At 36.9% G+C, this 17,693-nt stretch overlaps 1 protein-coding gene across 3 annotated transcripts in view; it reads right to left on the bottom strand.

The window, feature by feature from the left end:
• CHL1 (cell adhesion molecule L1-like) overlaps window positions 1-16,431 on the bottom strand; it is a 152,467-nt gene extending 136,036 nt beyond the window's left edge. For all 3 annotated transcript variants that reach the window (XM_006868655.1, XM_006868657.1, XM_006868656.1), the window contains exons 1-3: window positions 16,341-16,431; window positions 7,167-7,272; window positions 1,921-2,108 (exon numbers count right to left, since the gene is read on the bottom strand). In XM_006868655.1, coding sequence (XP_006868717.1) covers window positions 1,921-2,108; window positions 7,167-7,272; window positions 16,341-16,431 — 385 coding nt within the window. The remainder of the gene's footprint in view (window positions 1-1,920; window positions 2,109-7,166; window positions 7,273-16,340) is intronic.
• Between the last annotated feature and the right edge of the window lie 1,262 nt (window positions 16,432-17,693).

Below are 17,693 nucleotides of genomic sequence, written 5' to 3'. Positions count from 1 at the left end.
TGTTTCCTCCGGACAATATGTCCAAATCCCTGAGTTTAACCCCTATTTTATCATTGATGATCCTTATAGTTCCAAGTTTTACATTTAGATCTTTGATCCACCTTGAGTTCCTTTTCATATATAGTGTCAGATATGGGTCCTGTTTAATTTCCCGCAAATGGGCATCCCCTTTACCAGCAGTATTTGTTGAATAGTGTATCTCTTCCCCAATTTGATGTGTTGTGGCCCTTTGCCAAAGACCAGCTGATTGTATGTGGATGGATTTAATTCTGTTCCACTCGTCTATGTGCTGTAGTTGTTCCAATAACAGGCTATTTTGATTATTGTGGCTGGGTATTGAGAAACGGTAGTGTGAGGCCTCCTACTTTATTCTTCTTAAAACTCAGAAAAGCATGTAAGATGAGCATGTTTCGAGACCCTAAACCACTGTTTTGATGTTGTATTTATTGAATAGTGCAGAATTCATTGAGTTAGGGTGAGAAGTGAAACGCTAACTTCAGATGTGTATAAACATAAATGAAGAATGTTTCTAGAAATAAAAGCCTCACATTTTGGTATTTTTATTTAACAAAGGGTTCCATGATTTTGTAGCAATACCTTTGACTTAGCCTCATAAACTAATAACTGGCTCTTCTCTCCTAAGCGATATCACATTACCCAAGTTATAGGTGGTGGTGGTGGTTATGTGCTTGGAGTCGGTTCCGACTCATAGGGACCCTGTACAGGGTTTCCAAGGCTGTAAATCTTTACAGGAGTAGAAAGCCTCATCTTTCTCCTGCGGAATAGCTGGTAGTTTCGAACTGTTGACCTTGCAGTTCACAGCCCGATTCGAGAGCTCCTTAAGTTACTCATCTAATTGAGCAAAGAAAATCACATAGCTACCTAAATCACTTAAGTTATAAGTAGTTAATGGAGTCCTGGTGTGGCGCGGTGGGTTAATGTGCCAGACTGCAGAGCCGTTTGAACTGCAAGGTCGGCAGTTCAAGTTCACCAACTGCTCCTCAGAAACCCTATACAGGGGTCGCTAGGGGTCTGAACCGGCTGGATAGCACTTCACAACAAAAACAACAACAATAGGTGGTTATGTGATTTTCTTCATTTGATTAGATGTGAGTAGAAGTCATTGGTGTTACTTTCCAAAGAAACCTTTTAGAGCTGGTAAGTAAATGTCCATGCTCTCTGCTCCAGCTTCATTCACCAAGATGGCATATGTTTCAGATAGTACAACCTGTGTTACCAAGGAATCTACAATGATAGCATATAGCCTGAAGAGTTGTCAGATCCACATCAAACTAGATCATCAAAATCTAACTTTGCGTTGACACAGGGACTAATTGAAATACTGCAAAATCAAATTGATTACCAAAGTCATCCACATCTATGTACCAATATCTAGAGTTGATTCATGTATAAATAAAACTTGTAACTAACTGACACTGAGTAGATTACAACTCAAAGAAACCCTATAGGACAACGTAGAACTAACCCATAGTGTTTTCAAAGTTGTCACCTTTCCAGAATTAGATGACGGCAGCTTTCTATGGTAGAGTAGCTGGTGGGTCTGAACTGCTTACCTTTGGCATAGGAGCTAAGCACTTAATCATTGTACCACCATGAATCCTTAAAACTATGATATCACCTTGTTGTTGTTAAGTGCCGTCGAGTCGGTTCCGACCCATAGCGACCCTGTACACGGTTTCCGAGGGTGTAAATCTTTATGGGAGTAGAAAGCCTCATCTTTCTCCCGCGGAGATGCTGGTAGTTTCGAACTGCTGACCTTAAGGTTCGCAGCCTGATTCGTAACCACTATGCTAGCAGAGCTCCTTATGATATCACCTTATTCCACTATATCCAAGTATAACTCGTACTCAGCACTTCACCAAAACATTTATACAATAAAATTGACATTGTAATACTTACTAGGAACAATAAGTTCTATTTCTTCTGACACAGCAACTCCCAGTGTATTAGAAGCCAAACAACGGTATTTCCCTTGAAAATGAGATATGTGCCCTTCATTGGGGATCTTGAATGTTCCTGAATTGTTGGATACAATGATCCGGGGATCAGAGAGATCAAAAGGTTTGTCATCCTTAGTCCACATAAACCTATAAAATAAAATTAAACTTGATAATCCAAATAACCATAATCTACTGCCTAACTTTAAAATATAAACAGGTTCAGGAAAATCACAAGATCAAGACATATTGCTTAATAGAATATAATAAAGCATAATGGAATACAACAGAATACAGACAAAACTCTGCCCAAAATATGAAAAGCAATATTGTAAGCTGTAAAAATGCTATAACAATTGAGAGAATAAAAATCAAAGGTATCTTTTCTTCTATAATTTTTTATTTTTAGTTCATTTTTTTAAATTTCCAATTAGAAAGATACTTTGGCCATTTCTGATATTTTGATGATTGCATAATTATAAATGTGTAGTTTCTCTGTGAGTTTGTAAAGATCTGACCCAAAATCCAAAAGCACACTATGAAGTTTGGTCATGTTTCTTACCAATTATTTCATTATGTGGTTCTTATGTGCCATTGTGTTGGTTTTAACTCATAGAGACTCTGGATAGAAGCAGCTGATAGGTTTGAACTGCCAACTCTTGTTAGCAGTCTAGTGCTTATCCTACATCATAGTCATCTTGTAATTTTGACCACAATGAACAGATTGTGCCACTACATTGTTCTAGTTATTCCGATGTTATTGAAGATAGTTTTTATGACTGCATTATCTTCTGTAAATTGGGCACTAGTTAAGCCAACAATTCTAATTATTTTTCCTTTTTATGAACAATGTGATGAAAATTCTTTCATATTTACTTTTCATACTTGCTCAAATATTACATTAAGTCAAGTCCTTAAAAGTGAGAGGGATGGACCAATAACATACAGCATTTTGGGTTTTTTGCTTGTTTGTTTTGAGCTAACTCAAAGTTTTGTTTGTAAAACTATACTTTTTTTGTTGTAGTTCTGACATATGTAACAAAATTAAACACCAGTTTATGTTTATACAAGTACATTTCAACAACACTGACTACATTCTTCCAACTGTGCAACCATTCTCACTTCCTTTTGCTGAGTTACTTTCTCTACTCCTTGGCCCTTGATATTGAATTGCTGTTGTCAACTTGTTCCTACATATGACATATATTGTCGTTTTCAGGTGATGTTTAGAGGTTGTTTCAGAGGCTGTATACCTTGGTAGAGCAGACAGCCTCACCATTTTCCCTCAAAGAGGCTGGTGGGCTTAAACTATGAGCCTTGTGGTTCGCAGTTCAGTGCGTATCCTACAAAGTCACGACAGTGCCTGTGAGATATACGTTGTTGGGCTTAATGCTGCTGAGTCAGTTGTAACTCATAGCGACCATGTACAGGCTTTCTGGGGAGAGGCTGGTGAGTTTGAACTGCTGACCTTGTGGTTCAAACTGACCTTGAGGTCCACACCAGGGTTGATCTTAAATGAGCGTAATGCTCAAGGTAGACATCCTTTAAAGTTAAGCTAAATTATTATTTAATTTTAAGATTCTGGGGATTTTTTTTCGGGTTTAAACATTATCTTAGAGCACCAGTCTTAGGGGTTCATCCAGGCTATAAGATTCCAGAAAGTGTGGAGTGTATGAGTATTCGAAATTTCTGTTCTGCATTTTCTGCCATTTGATCAGAATTCTTCTACAGATTATTTGCTTAAAATAGTCAATAACGATAGCTGGGGACCATCTAGTTCTGATATCATGGTAAAGGAGGCAGTTGTTTCTGCAGGCAACTAGCCACACATTCCATTTCCTCCTAATTTTGACTGTACTTCAAAGAGCAAGTGTTAAACCATATGCTATACAACAATACTCCAGAAAAAAAAAAAAAGATACAAATCCCTACCCTAGTACCTGAGTGTCAGTGCTTGGGACAATGCTATTAAAGACTTCTTTCATTTATTCAGTTTGATAAAAAGATAATAGCTTCTCAATTAGATTTTCATCAGCATTGTATATACTAATTATCCACGTTTGATATATTTCAGAACACCATATTCTTAACACAAATGTATCTACTATTTTCCCAGTAGGAATAACAAACTTTCATGAGACGTGTATTTTTGTTAGGAGGACACCAGGAGTCCTGGTGTGGCGCTGTGGGTTAATGCACCAGACTGCAAAGCCGTTTGAACTGTAGTGTTTGCGGTTCAAGCTCACCAGCTGCTCCTCGGAAACCCTATACAGGGTCGCTAGGGGTCGGAATCGACTCGACAGCACTTTACAACAACAACACCTAGCCTGCACCCACATCTCTTATTCCACTTCCTATGTTTCACATTTTACTGCTGTACTTCCAAAATAGTATGCAGAATGGACTCTACTCTTTTAAAAGTAAATGTGTTTACTGGGATCACTTTAAGTATTCAGATTTAAACATTTCCACTTGAAAATATGCTAGTTTTTCTTTTCTTTAAAATCTTCTTTTATGGCCCTACACAGCTCTCGTTACACAACTTTTGATGCTGTTGTGGATTTTGCTTTAGCTCTAACTGCTGAGAATTCTGTATTTGTTGCTTCTTCTATTAAAAAGGAGATCTTTTCCAATCTTATAAATGTTTAGATAAGTATCTAATTAAACTGTTTTAAAGCAAGATACATTTATAATTAGCCACTTAAGGAGATGCTTCTTAATTACAAAGTTTCTTTTTTCCAGCGTATATTCTCAGGTGTTCCTATATAACCCACCGCCATCAAGTTGATTCTGACTCCCAGTGACTCTATATGGGGTCTCTAAGACTGAAAACCTTAACTGTAGCTAAAAGTCTCACTTTTTCCTGCGGTGCAGTAGGTGGGTTTAAACTTTGGATCTTGTGGTTATCGGTCTAGTACTTGCCTGTGAATATTAAATTATATGAGTATAATCATAATAATGGAGTCTGGTGTGGCACTGAGGGTTAATGCACTGTGGGTTAAGGCTGGTTTGAACTGCAAGATCAGTGGTTCAAGCTCACTAGCCACTCCTCGAGAACCCTATACAGGGTCGCTATGAGTTGGAACTAACTCCATGATACTTCAAAACAACAACAAGAATAATATAATTTTAATTTTACTTTGGCAATATTTATAGGCATTATCTTTTTCATATACTTATATTGAATATGGAATCCTGATGTGGTGCTATGGGTTAATGCACTGGACTGCAAAATAGGTTTGAACTGCAAGGGTGGTAGTTTAAGCTCACCAGCTGCTCTTTGGAAACCCAATACAAGGTTACTACGGGTCGGAACCGACTCAACAGCACTTAGCAATAACAACATATTGAATATGGCTCTGCAAAACTGATAGTGCTAATAACAGACTTTGCTTTCTTATTTCTGAATTTATTAAAAATGCTAAGTACATTATAAATTTAAATGCAGTATTGTACATTGATACAATAAATAAACGTCATCAGTAATCATCTTTATTAATAGTGATATTAATCTCCTTTAACATAATTTTGCAAAATAATATTAACATATACTCTAATACTGATTCATCTCCATTCATACTTCTATTACACAAACATCTATTATCCCATTATAATCCTATTCACATTGAATGAGTATATTCTACTTGGTAAAATACAGCAATCATGACCATTTAACATGTCAATGATTTAGTAATAATGATTTCTAAAATACCAAATTATCAGATCATAGAAATGTTAGTTGCAATGCCACTTAAAATAATTAATTGTTGCGAAAAACAATGGATCAGCTTAGTACGTGTTGCTTCCTATTTTGGGGTAATATGGGATTTTAAAATCTGAATTCTCCCACAGCTTTCTCCCCACTTCAATACACATACATGTCTTTCTCCCTTCAAAAACACAGGAGGCACTTGGAAAAATCTCTGCCAGTTATCCCAGTCATTTAGAGCAGCAATCATTCAATTAATGATACAATATTAAAGCAAAAGATACCATATAAATAGTAATATGGAGTCCTGGTACGGTGCTATAGGTTAATGTGCTTGACTGAAAGGTCGGTTTGAACCACAAGGTCATAGTTCAAGCCAACCAGCCCTCCTCAGAAACCCTACACAGGGAGGGCTGCCAGGACTCAGCACTGACCTGACAGCTCACAACAACAACAACAAATTGTATTATTTCACCTAGGATGAACTCATACTTCTATGAAGACTTTTTTTTAAATAAGGTAAAATCTAGACACGTAGTAAGATATGTAACAGATTTAAAGACTTCTGGTAGCTTAGTGGTTACGAATTGAGCTGCGAACTGAAAGGTCAGCAGTTCGAAACTACCAGCTGTTCTGCGGGAGAAAGATGAGGCTTTCTGCTCCGGTAAAGATTTACAGTCTCGAAAAACCTGTATAGGGTCGCTATGAGTCGGAACCGACTCCACAGCACATAACAACAACAACAAAAATAATAAATACATACCACCCACTCACTGCCGTTGATTTTAAAATGTGTTAAGTTGGACTTCACAAATACTACCTTTGACTAATAAAACACGGAATATATGGTATTTGTTTACTTGTTTACTTTTAGGCTAAGTGATTGTTGACTGTTTGGGTTTAGGTAGGGATTTTAGCCTATCCCAAGTGCTTAATATAAAGCACCTTATTTTATATTAAAAATAATCTGAACTGGAAGAAGAACATTTGTAAAATTTCCAAACTTCATTTTTATAGTCATAGCTATCAGTCACTTAAAAACCTCTAGCTTCAAACTTGAGTTAAAACTGTTCATGGAAAAAAGTAATGGACGAATCCCATTACCTTTTAATTCCATTAGTGCATGAACCCATGAACCTTTTTAAGGCCTCCTTGTACATAAGGAGCTCTAGTAGTGTTGTTGTTGTTAAGTGCCGTTGAGTCAGTTCTGACCCATAGCGACCCTGTACAGGGTTTCCGAGTAGTGTAGTGGTTATGAATCGGACTGCTAACCTCAAGGTCAGCAGTTCGAAACTACCAGTCTTTCCGTAGGAGAAAGATGTGGCTTTCTGCTCCCATAAAGATTTACAGCCTTGGAAACCCTATGCAGGGTCGCTATGAGTCGGCACGGACTCCACGGCACTTAACAACAGCAACACCGTATATATTGGTGGAAGAGAACAATCCTATACAGGATAGCATACATTTAAAGGCTATTTTTGGCTTGGAAGGATACTCACGTGGGGTCTGGGTTTCCTTTAGCTTCACATTCAATTTGGAAATACTCATCAAAAGGAAAAGCAACTTGCACTTTGGACTGTTTTATAATTGTTGGAACCTGTTGAACTAAAAATAAAAATACATGTTGAAAGAGCATACTTGTCAAAAACTGGGCAAGGTTAATTTCACTATAATGCAAAGACTTAAAAAGCAGCGTCAACATAGCCAAGTAAAAACACAATTGCTGTTGTAAGTGCCATTGAGCTGAATCCCATTCAGAGTGGCCGTGTATAGGAATTCTTAGGCTGTAAATTTTTACCTTATGACCCTCAACACTTTTTTTTTTTTTCAAGGTGGTAGGTAGCTTTGCCTGGAAAACTGGGATTATAAAATAAGTATGTTAATATGTGATACTGTGGATTAATGCGCTGCACTGTAAAGTCCATCTTAGTGCAAGGTTGGTGGTTTAAGCTCACCAGCCACTCCTTGAAAAATTATATAGGATTGCTATGGGTCAGAACCAACTTGACAGCACTTAACAACAATAACAATGCGTTAATATGGGAAATATAAACTTAGGTTAGCTTTCGGAAAAGGGCCCAGGTTACCATGTTTATAAAGCTCTACTGCTGATACTCAATTCATTTTCAAATTGAGATTCTTCTATTTCGGAACAGTTACTGCAACCTCTGTCAAAGTATGGAACTGAATTGGTAAGGAAGGGTAAACTTTCATTCATGATTAAAGAAGGCACAGGGCTTCAAGGAAATATGCAATGCAATGCAATGCAGTGGACTTACAAAAGAGAATCCCAAAACTCTGTAATCTTTCCTCATTTGTAAAATTCAGAATTATCCTCGATAACATGTTCTCAAAGGTTTTGGTCTCTGGGCCCCTTACATTCTTAAAAATTATAGGGGGTCCCAAAGAGCTTTTGTCATGTCAGTCACTGTTACCAATATTAAAACAAACAAACAAACAAGCTAGTTGCCATCAAACGGATACTGACTCCTTCATGGTGATCCCATGTGGGTCAGAGCATATCTATGTTCCACAGACTTTTCAATGGCTATGTTGTAAGACATAGATCACTAGGTTTTTCTCTAAGGTAGCTCCAGGTGAACTTGCACCTCCAACCTTTGGGTTGGCAACAAAATGAGCTAACTTACCAAGAGTCTCCCCATTACTATTGCCCATTTCAGAAACTAAAATAGATACATAATAATGTATGTGTGTATATATATATACATACATATATTTATTTAAATTAATACTCTCACATGCTAAAATAATTAGTATCATACACATACTAAATATAATTAGAAAATGACAATATTTTGTATTATTTCAAATCTCTTTAATTTCTGGCTTAAGAAGAGACATTTCCATATCTGCTTCTGTATTCAATTTCTTGCTGCAGGTCTTTTACTGAAATATATGAAAAAAATGGAAATGAGTAGTTGAAAAGGGGTGGAATATTTTATTGCTCCTTTCTAATAAATGTGGATAGTCTTCTTGGTTGTAAATTCAGCATGTGATAGTTTCTTAAATGTTCACTGCAATGTGGAATCTGAAACGATATCTAAAATAATTGTCATATGGATCTTATATTCATGCATGATTTTGTGACATTACACATTGGTCATTTGGGGAAATATTAGTTCACTGAATTATGAAGACCTTCCAAATTTTGACCCATTTCATTATAGAATATTAAAAAATTACTCTTGTTAATATCATGACTAAGATAACCAACCTCATTTTAATCTTTTTATGAACACTTTAGTTACAGCACTGAAAGAATATATTGTCAGTTGTTTTCCTTTAAGTAACAGGCTCACTTGGTACATTTCAGGGAAAAATGTTTGACATTTACTCATCTGAGTGACTATAATTTAGCTGTCAGTTGTACTTAAAAGTAAAAACGGTATTCAGCTTGGGACTCAAATAATGATACGATTATAGAATAGTAACAATCTCTACCTGGTATTATACAAAGATTTATGTTCATTTTTAATATAATCACACAGCATATTACAGAGAATGCTCTTATAGGTCAAGATCTAATAAAATTAATATTTACAGCTACCTCAAGACAATTGTAAGCAAAAGCATTTCTCTCTTTTGTCTTTTTGATTGGTTTATTGTGAAAGTACATGGCCATGAAGAATACAGTGAGGACTGGCAGTTTCATACCAACCTGGGCTAAAAATACAGCAGTTGTACCAGTTTTTTTTTGTTTTGTTTTGATTTTTTTTTACCATTAGTGCAAACATCAACACGGTGGGAAAAACAACAACAACAACAAAAAAAAAAAAAACCAACAACACCCTGACATCTTTCTTTTTTTAATTGCCTGGTCTTATAGAATGACTTGCCTGGTCTTATAGAATGACAGAATGAATCTCTGGAAACCAAGCAACCCACGAGTCACACTTACAGCCTCAATATCCAGCCTACAACAGCAACTAAATGTCCTCTCCAATTCTAATATTTGATTTGATTTACTTTGGTCTAGCATACTTAATAAGAAATATCTACTAGTTTAGGGATGCTTTGAGGAGCTCTAGTAGCGTAGTGGTTACGAATCGGGCTGCGAACCCTAAGGTCAGCTGTTCGAAACTACCAGCCGCTCCGCAGGAGAAAGATGAGGCTTTCTACTCCCGTAAAGATTTACACCCTCGGAAACCCTGTACAGGGTCACTATGGGTCGGAACTGACTCGATGGCACTTAACAACAACTTAACATATTCAAGTTCGTTCATCATTCACTGGATATTTGTAAATATTTTAATAAAATGCCAAATGCATCTATATCTTCACTGACATTTACCTGGTTCTGATTGCTACTATTTCTATGTACAGCAGGTCTTCAACTTATTGAAAATTCATATTATTTAAATGTCATTACAGTTATGAATGGCGAGGGATGATACACAAAAGCAACAGTCCCTTAGATATCAGCTAATAAGTTGTGAACAACTTGTTTATTAGGGCATTATTCTTTCTTAAATTTGCTAAGGTTGTAAAGTCGCAGCAATAAGTAATTATTCAGGGAATGGAAGTAATAACCTTTGGGTATTTATAAGAATATATTTTCCACATTATAAATCCTTCTCTCCATAATTAGGCCAATTACAGAGACACCAGACTCGTTGACATTCAAATTGGAGACCTGTCTTAGTTGCATTTGCTAGTGAGTGCTCTAGAGTACTGAAATAAATGGATAATATTCAGTTGTTCGGAAAGCACGGCATTAATATTTTATAACAATTGTGTCTGAGGAGATTACAGCATGAAAATACATAAGTAACTGAGACAACCAGAATAAAAATATGTGCTATAGAATAATACAAAGTTCCACATCCTTCACCACTGTTGAACAAAGTAAGAAAAGATAGAAAGTTAATGTATATGCTAGAGAGTATCGCCAGTAATCTGAATTAGGAATCCAACTGACATCTCTGCTACCGTTTGAGAAATATAGAGACTAATTCACTCCTTTTCAACAGGCAAGAAGTCTTGGGGGGTGCTGTAAGATCAACACTGTTCTAATTACTAACTGAAAGGTTAGCAGTTCAAACCCACTAACCACAGTGGAAAATAAAGCTTTCTAGTCTCGTAAAAGGGGCTCTTGGTAGCGTAGTGGTTACTAATTGGGCTGCTAACCTCAGGGTCAGCAGTTAGAAACTACAGGAGAAAGATGAGGCTTTCTGCTCCCATAAAGATTTACAGCCTGGGAAACTCTGTGCAGGGTCGCTATGAGTCGGGACCAACTCCATGGCACATAACAACAACAACAAGAGTCTCATAAAGATTTAACTTTGGAAGTGCTATACAGGGTCACTGTTAGTTGGAATCAACTTGATGCCAGTGGATTTGGTTTCTACAGGCATCATTAAGAATCTTCCTCTTAATTTGGCAATACATACTCATATCAAAAAGTTTTGCAAAAATGCAATACTTCAGTCTCTTTACCAGAATTCAACAACTAAGTATGACAATGATGTAAGTTTATATAGGTTTTAACAGTTGCCCACCAACTGACTTCAACTCCGTAAGTTATCAGAGAAATGTGTGTTTTCATTCTTTTTTTGCTTTTTTTAGCTTTACATTGCAATTTATGTGAAAGTTTACCGAGCAAATTGGTTTCCCGCTCAACAATTGATACACACTTTGTGGCTGCACACTATCATCTTCCTCCAAATTTTTTCCATTTCCATTTGTCCTTCTTTCCTATCCCGTTCTGCCTCTGAGCTGTCTCACTGGACTAACATTGCCCTTTTGGTCTATTATCTAAGGAGTCTGTGCTTCTCTGACGGTATTCATCTCCTTGTAGGACTGTGTACTGTTTGATTAAAAGTTGAACCGTGGGAGCATGATTTCAGTTCCAAGCCTGAAGGTGACCCAAGGACCATAGTCTTTTGAATTCCAATAAGTCTGATTTTTGTGTGTGTGATTTTGAGTTTTGTTTGCATTTTCCCCCCATTCAATCCAGGGCTTCCTATTATAATCTCTGTCAGAGTGGTCAGCAGAATTAGCCATATAACAACAATGAGTTCTTCTAATCTCAGGGTTGAAGAAGCTGAGGTGCAAGTGATTCAACAGTTCTTTGGATTAAATGTATCCATGAGTCTTTGATTTGCTTCACTGTTTTCTCAGAATGGAGAGATGCCAATAGTTGCACCTTGGATGGTCATTCACAAGCTTTTAAGACTCCAGTCAGTACGCATAAAAGTAGGATATAGAACATGGTTTTCAAGGACTATGTTATGACAGTTAACCTTGATGTCCCCAAAGACTATGGTCATAAGACAACTCACAGGACCTCATTGAGTTTTGTTAAGGCTAAGAAGTTTTCATATATTTGCTCCTTGCATGTTCTACTGTATTCATGGATATATTTGCAAAACAAAATATATAGGTAAAAATTATCCTCTGAAACACACACATATATATATATTCATGGTTGTATTCCTCAACTTTCCATACCTATCTGACTTCTCTATTTATATACCTACTTAAAGATTACAGTTATTGCAGTATTGTGTATGTGATTGTTTTTACTTTTGTTACTGTTAACTCTAGTGATCTGTTCAGCACCTTCCTTTGCCTTAATTTTTTTGTGCTGATTATATACTATGTATCTTTTCCTTTACACAAAATCTGTTTGTTGTTGTTGTTGTTGTTGTGTGCCATGGAGTCGGTTCCGACTCATAGCGACCCTACACAGGGTTTCCGAGGCTGTAAATCTTTACGGGAACAGACCGCCTCATCTTTCTCCCGCAGAACCGCTGGTAGTTTCGAACTGCTGACCTTGTGGCTCGCAGCCCGACTCATAACCACTATGTAATCTGTTTACCCTCTAGATAATAATTTACCCTCCCTTTCCCCAATACTCACTTGTTATCATTGTTGTTAGGTGCCATCAAGTTGGTTCTGACTCATAGTGACCCTATGAACTAAACACAGAACTAAACACTACTAGGTCCTGCCAGTTGAACAAAGTAATTGATGTTACAGTTGTTGTCACAATTGTTGTTACAGATGAACCCATTACTGCTGCAATGGTGCCAATCTATCTCACGGGGAGTCTTGCTTTTTTAGATAACCTTCCCTTTTACAAGCATGATGTCCTTCTCCAGGGACTGGTCCCTACTGATAACATGTCTGAAGTATGAGAGATGTTTTGCCATTCTGGCTTCTAAAGAGCATTATGGCTGTACTTCTTCCAACTCGAAAGAAATTGTTTATGTTTCTGGAAGCCCCCTAATATCCTTCTCCAAAACCACAACTCAATGCATCAATTCTTCTATAATCTTCCTTATTCACTGTCCAACTTCCACATGCATATGAGGCATGGAATTGAAAATACCATGGCTTGGGTCAAGTACATATTAGTCTTCCAACGGACATCTTTGCTCTTGAACACTTTAAAGAGGTCATGTGCAGCAGATCTGCCTACTGCAATACATCCTTTGATTTTGTGACTGCTGCTTGCATGAGTGGTGATAAAGGATCCAAGCAAAATTGAAGTCCTTGACAACTCCAATCTCTTTTTCCATTTATCACATTCTTATGTATTGGTCCAGTGGTAAAGATTTTTGTTTTCTTCACATCTATACTAAAGGCTGTGACCTTTTATTTTCATTAGTAAGTATTTTATAGTTCTCTTAACTTTCAGCAAGTAAGTTTTATCATCTGCATATCACAGGTTGTTAATGAATCTTGATGCCACACTCATATTCCAATCTTGATGCCACACTCATATTCATATAATCCAGCTTCTCAGATATAGATTGAATAAGTATGGTAGAAGATTATAGACTGAGTAAGTATGGTGTATACCTTTCCTGATTTTCAACCATTCACTATCCTATTGTTCTGTTTACACAGGTTCCTAATGAGCACAATCAAATGTTTTAGAATATTCCTTCTTCTACCTATAGCTTGTCATGATCCACACAGTCAAAAGCCTTTGCATAGTCAATAATGAATGAGTAAATATCCTTCTCGTATTCTCTGATTTTGGCCAAGATCCATGTGAGGCCAGCAATGATATAGTTCCATGTCCTCTTCCCAATGCAGTTTGAGTTTCTGGCATTTCCCTGATGATGTATTATTGTACTATTTTTTAATTATCACCAGTAAAAAATTTTATATTAATTATACTGTCTGATGATTTCTGCATTCCATTGGGTCACCTCTCTTTGGAATGGGCATAAATATATATGTCTTAAAATTGGTTAGTCAGGTAGCTGCCTTCCAAAGTTCTTGGCATAGACAGGTGACCACCTCCAGTGATGTGTCAGTTTGTTGAAAGATTTCAATTTGATTCTGTCAGTTCCTGGAGCCTTGTTTTTTCACCAATACGTTTCATGCAGTTTTGAATCTTCCTTCAGATCCACTGGTTCTTGATGATATGCTATCTCTTAAAGTGGTTAAATCTCGACTGTTTCTTTTTAGCAAAGTGATTCTGTACATTCCTTCCATCTTCTGTTGATGTTTTTTGCATGATTTAATATTTTTCTGATGTAATCCTTCAGTATTTCAAGTTGAGGCTGGAATTTTTTCTTCAGTTTTTTTCAGCTTGAGAAACATTGACTGTGTTCTATCCATTTTGTCTGATAACTCTTAATTTTTACACATTTGATTATAATATTTGACTTTGTCTTCTCAAGTTGTCCTTTAAATTTTTCTCTTCATCTCTTTTACTTCCTCATTCATTCCATTTTCTTTAAGGTTTTTTGAAGCCGAAAGCCTCATCTTTCTCCCTTGAAGGGGCTTCCGGATTTGAACTACTGACCTTGTGGTTAGTAGCCTAACACATGAACCACCATGCCACCAGGGCTCTTTAAATAGTTTATATGCTATTAAATAAATTATTTACAGATATATTCTTTTTGAACTTTTAGTTATAATAACTTATTAAAACTTATTTAGGCTAGTTAAAAATCGAAACACAATTTTATACATGTATTAAGGAGCTCTCGTAGCATAGTGGTTACAAATTGGGCTGCTAACCTCAGGATCAGCAGTTCAAACTACCAGCTGTTCCATGGGAGAAAGATGAGGCTTTCTGCTCCCGTAAAGATATACAGCCTGGGAAACCATGTACAGGGTCACTATGAGTTAGAACCGATGCCACAGCACATAACAACAACAATAACATTTGCTAAGATTAGAAGCCCTGGTATGGCACTACAGGATAATGTGCTGGACCACAGGTCAGTTCGAACTGCAAGTTCAGAGGTTCAAACCCATCAGCTCCTCAGAAATCCTATACGGGCTTGCTATGGGTCAGAACAGACTCAATAGTACTCAGTAACAAAAATAACATCAACATGCTAAGATACATCAGTATATTTCATAAACATGTTTACTACTGACATGAATGTGCACTACAAAATCCTCTGTATTTTCAGAGTTCATATCATTTGGCATGTTTCATTTAGCATTAAAAAATTTGCTCTTTTTTTTCTAATTTATTGTTTACATTCTTAAAGGTACAATTATTTTTTTTATAAAGGTGCATGTTGTATTCAATTCCTTACAGTTGAATTTGATAATTCCTGAATTATAATTCTCCTTTAAATAACCTGAATATTGAAAAGTACCATTTAAATACTAGAAACTTTTCAGATGATCTGTTGGCACTATAGCCTAAACAGCGGACCGCAAGATTGATTTGAACCAAAAGGTCAGGGATTCAAATTCACCAGCCACCTCTTGGGATCCCTATACAGGGTGGTTAGGAGTCAAAATCAACTCGGTAGCACTTAACAACAAGATTTTTTAAAAAGTACCACATCACCTACAAATTATGTTTCCTTTTGTGTGCTTAGATTGAGTTTGGTGTGTAGAGCCTTTAAATTTATTATTTGGTATGAATTATGAAACAAATGCCATAAATTCAGACTTTGTCATATACATATGTCCTGGTGTCACGCCCTAAGATAAGCACTGCACAAGGTTGGTTTGAACCCAAGGTTCCTGGTTTAAACTCACTAGAAGCTCCTTGGAAATCCAACGCAATGTCACTATGAATTGGAACTGACCCAACAGAGCTTAACAACATCAAAAATATATAAATAGAAATGGGGAGAGAGATAAATTTAAAAACATTTTGTTGTTGTTGTTGTTGTTATTTCCAAAACTCAAACATAAAAAGCAGTGTCACAGGCACAAAGTCTGAGCTGAAAAAAAAAAAAAAATGTGGGACCCTATCCAGAGAAGCAGTAGTGACACCAGAGATGGAGGCTGAGATAAGGACATGGAGAGATAGAGCAGCTGAGGACTCTGAACTCATGGAAAGAGAGGGACTGTGTGCTGGCGGCCAAGAGGCAGGCTTGCAGAATGTGCCCTTTGGTTGTTTAAAAAGATTATATATTCCCGAGTATTTCTTTATACATCAAAAAAAACAAACCAAACAGAGGGAATAGAAACAAATCCACTGCCATGGAGTCAATCTGACCCACAGCAACACTACTGGTCAGAGGAGAACTGTCCCACAGCATTCCCAAGACTGTAAATCTTTTCAGAAGCAGCCAGCCTCCCAAATATCAGCCAACTAAAAATGCTGAAAAATCGTAAGGTACAAGAAGAGTCATACCTGCTATTAACAAGTATTCTACTTAAAAATCAAAACTCATATAAGAAATTCCATAAATAGTTACTAAATGTTGTAACATTACCTGAGAGTGGTATTTCAATCGCTGCTGAAAATTTTAACAGGAAGAAAATTAGAGACGAGATTAATCCTCTTACACATAAAAGCATCTCCATTGTTCTTCAAGAAAGAGGCAACCCAGAAAGAGTGACTTTTCTTTTCGTTTATAGTTGAGGAGAATGTGGTGAATCCAAAAACCTAAACACCATTAACAACAAAAAAGACACAAAGAATAGCATATTAGTACATATACAAATCCATTTTCCACTTTTACAATATACTGAAACTCTTTCTCTTTATGAAACTGTTCTCTAATAACTCCACATAAATACATTTAGTTGTCCCTCTTTGTATTTAAAATAAAAGACATTTATATGCCTCATTATACATCGGAGTCCTGGTGTGGCGCTGTGGGTTAATGTGGTAGACTGCAATGTCCATTTGAACAGCAAGGTCGGTGGTTCAAGTTCACTAGTCGCTCCTTGGAAATCCTATACAGGGTTTCTGTGGGTTGGAATTCACTCAATGGCACTTAACAACAACAGGAACAATATTATAAAGCAGAGGCTTAGTATTTTACTGTAGGATAAATATTTTACTGTAGGATTGATAACCACAAGGTTGGTAATTCAAACCCACCACCAGCCACTCCTTAGAAACCCTATATAAATTCAAACAGACCAGAATGCTCTTAAAGGAATTCTGGTAGCTAGTAATTATCAGTCGGGTTGCTAACTTCAAAGTCAGCAGTTCAAAATTATGAGCCATTCCACAGGAGAAAAATGAGGCTTTCTGCTTCTAAAAAGATGTACAGCCTCAAAAACCCTAAGCAGGGTCACTATGAAGCGGAACCAACTCGATGGGAAGCTACTACCACCACCACCAGATGGCTCTTAACAACAACATATTACATATCAGAAAGCTGTCCAGTGCTTTAAGTCACAATTTTTTTTCCCCTGGAAAGCACTTTAACATAATGCAATGTGTGTTAAGTGGCTTTGAGAATAACTTAGCTAGTTTTATTCAGAAGGGTGCCTCTTTCACATTAAGTCTTTCTACCTAGTAGAGTCCTGGTGTGGTGCTGTGGGTTAATGTGCCAGACTGCAAAGCTGTTTGAACTGCAAAGTTGGTGGTTCAAGCTCACGAGCTCCTGCTCGGAAACCCTATTCAGGGTCGCTTTGTGTTGCACACCATGTAAGACTAGTCAGAGGTTCGAGGCCCTATAGGGCCGAGTGTAACAAATGAGGCCACTGGCAGTTAATAACAAATTGTCTTTCATCTTAATATTCAGTTATATGTATTAAATTAATACACGGAGCCTTTGACAATCCACAGATAAATGTGATATTTTCCTAAAGCCGAGACTAAAAGTTGCAAG

This window comes from Chrysochloris asiatica, unplaced genomic scaffold, assembly GCF_000296735.1.
Source record: "Chrysochloris asiatica unplaced genomic scaffold, ChrAsi1.0 scaffold00121, whole genome shotgun sequence".
In the NCBI taxonomy this organism is placed as follows: Eukaryota; Metazoa; Chordata; class Mammalia; order Afrosoricida; family Chrysochloridae; genus Chrysochloris; species Chrysochloris asiatica.
The sequence above is the reverse complement of the archived record's forward strand: the minus strand, read 5'-3'. Positions and strand labels throughout refer to the sequence as shown.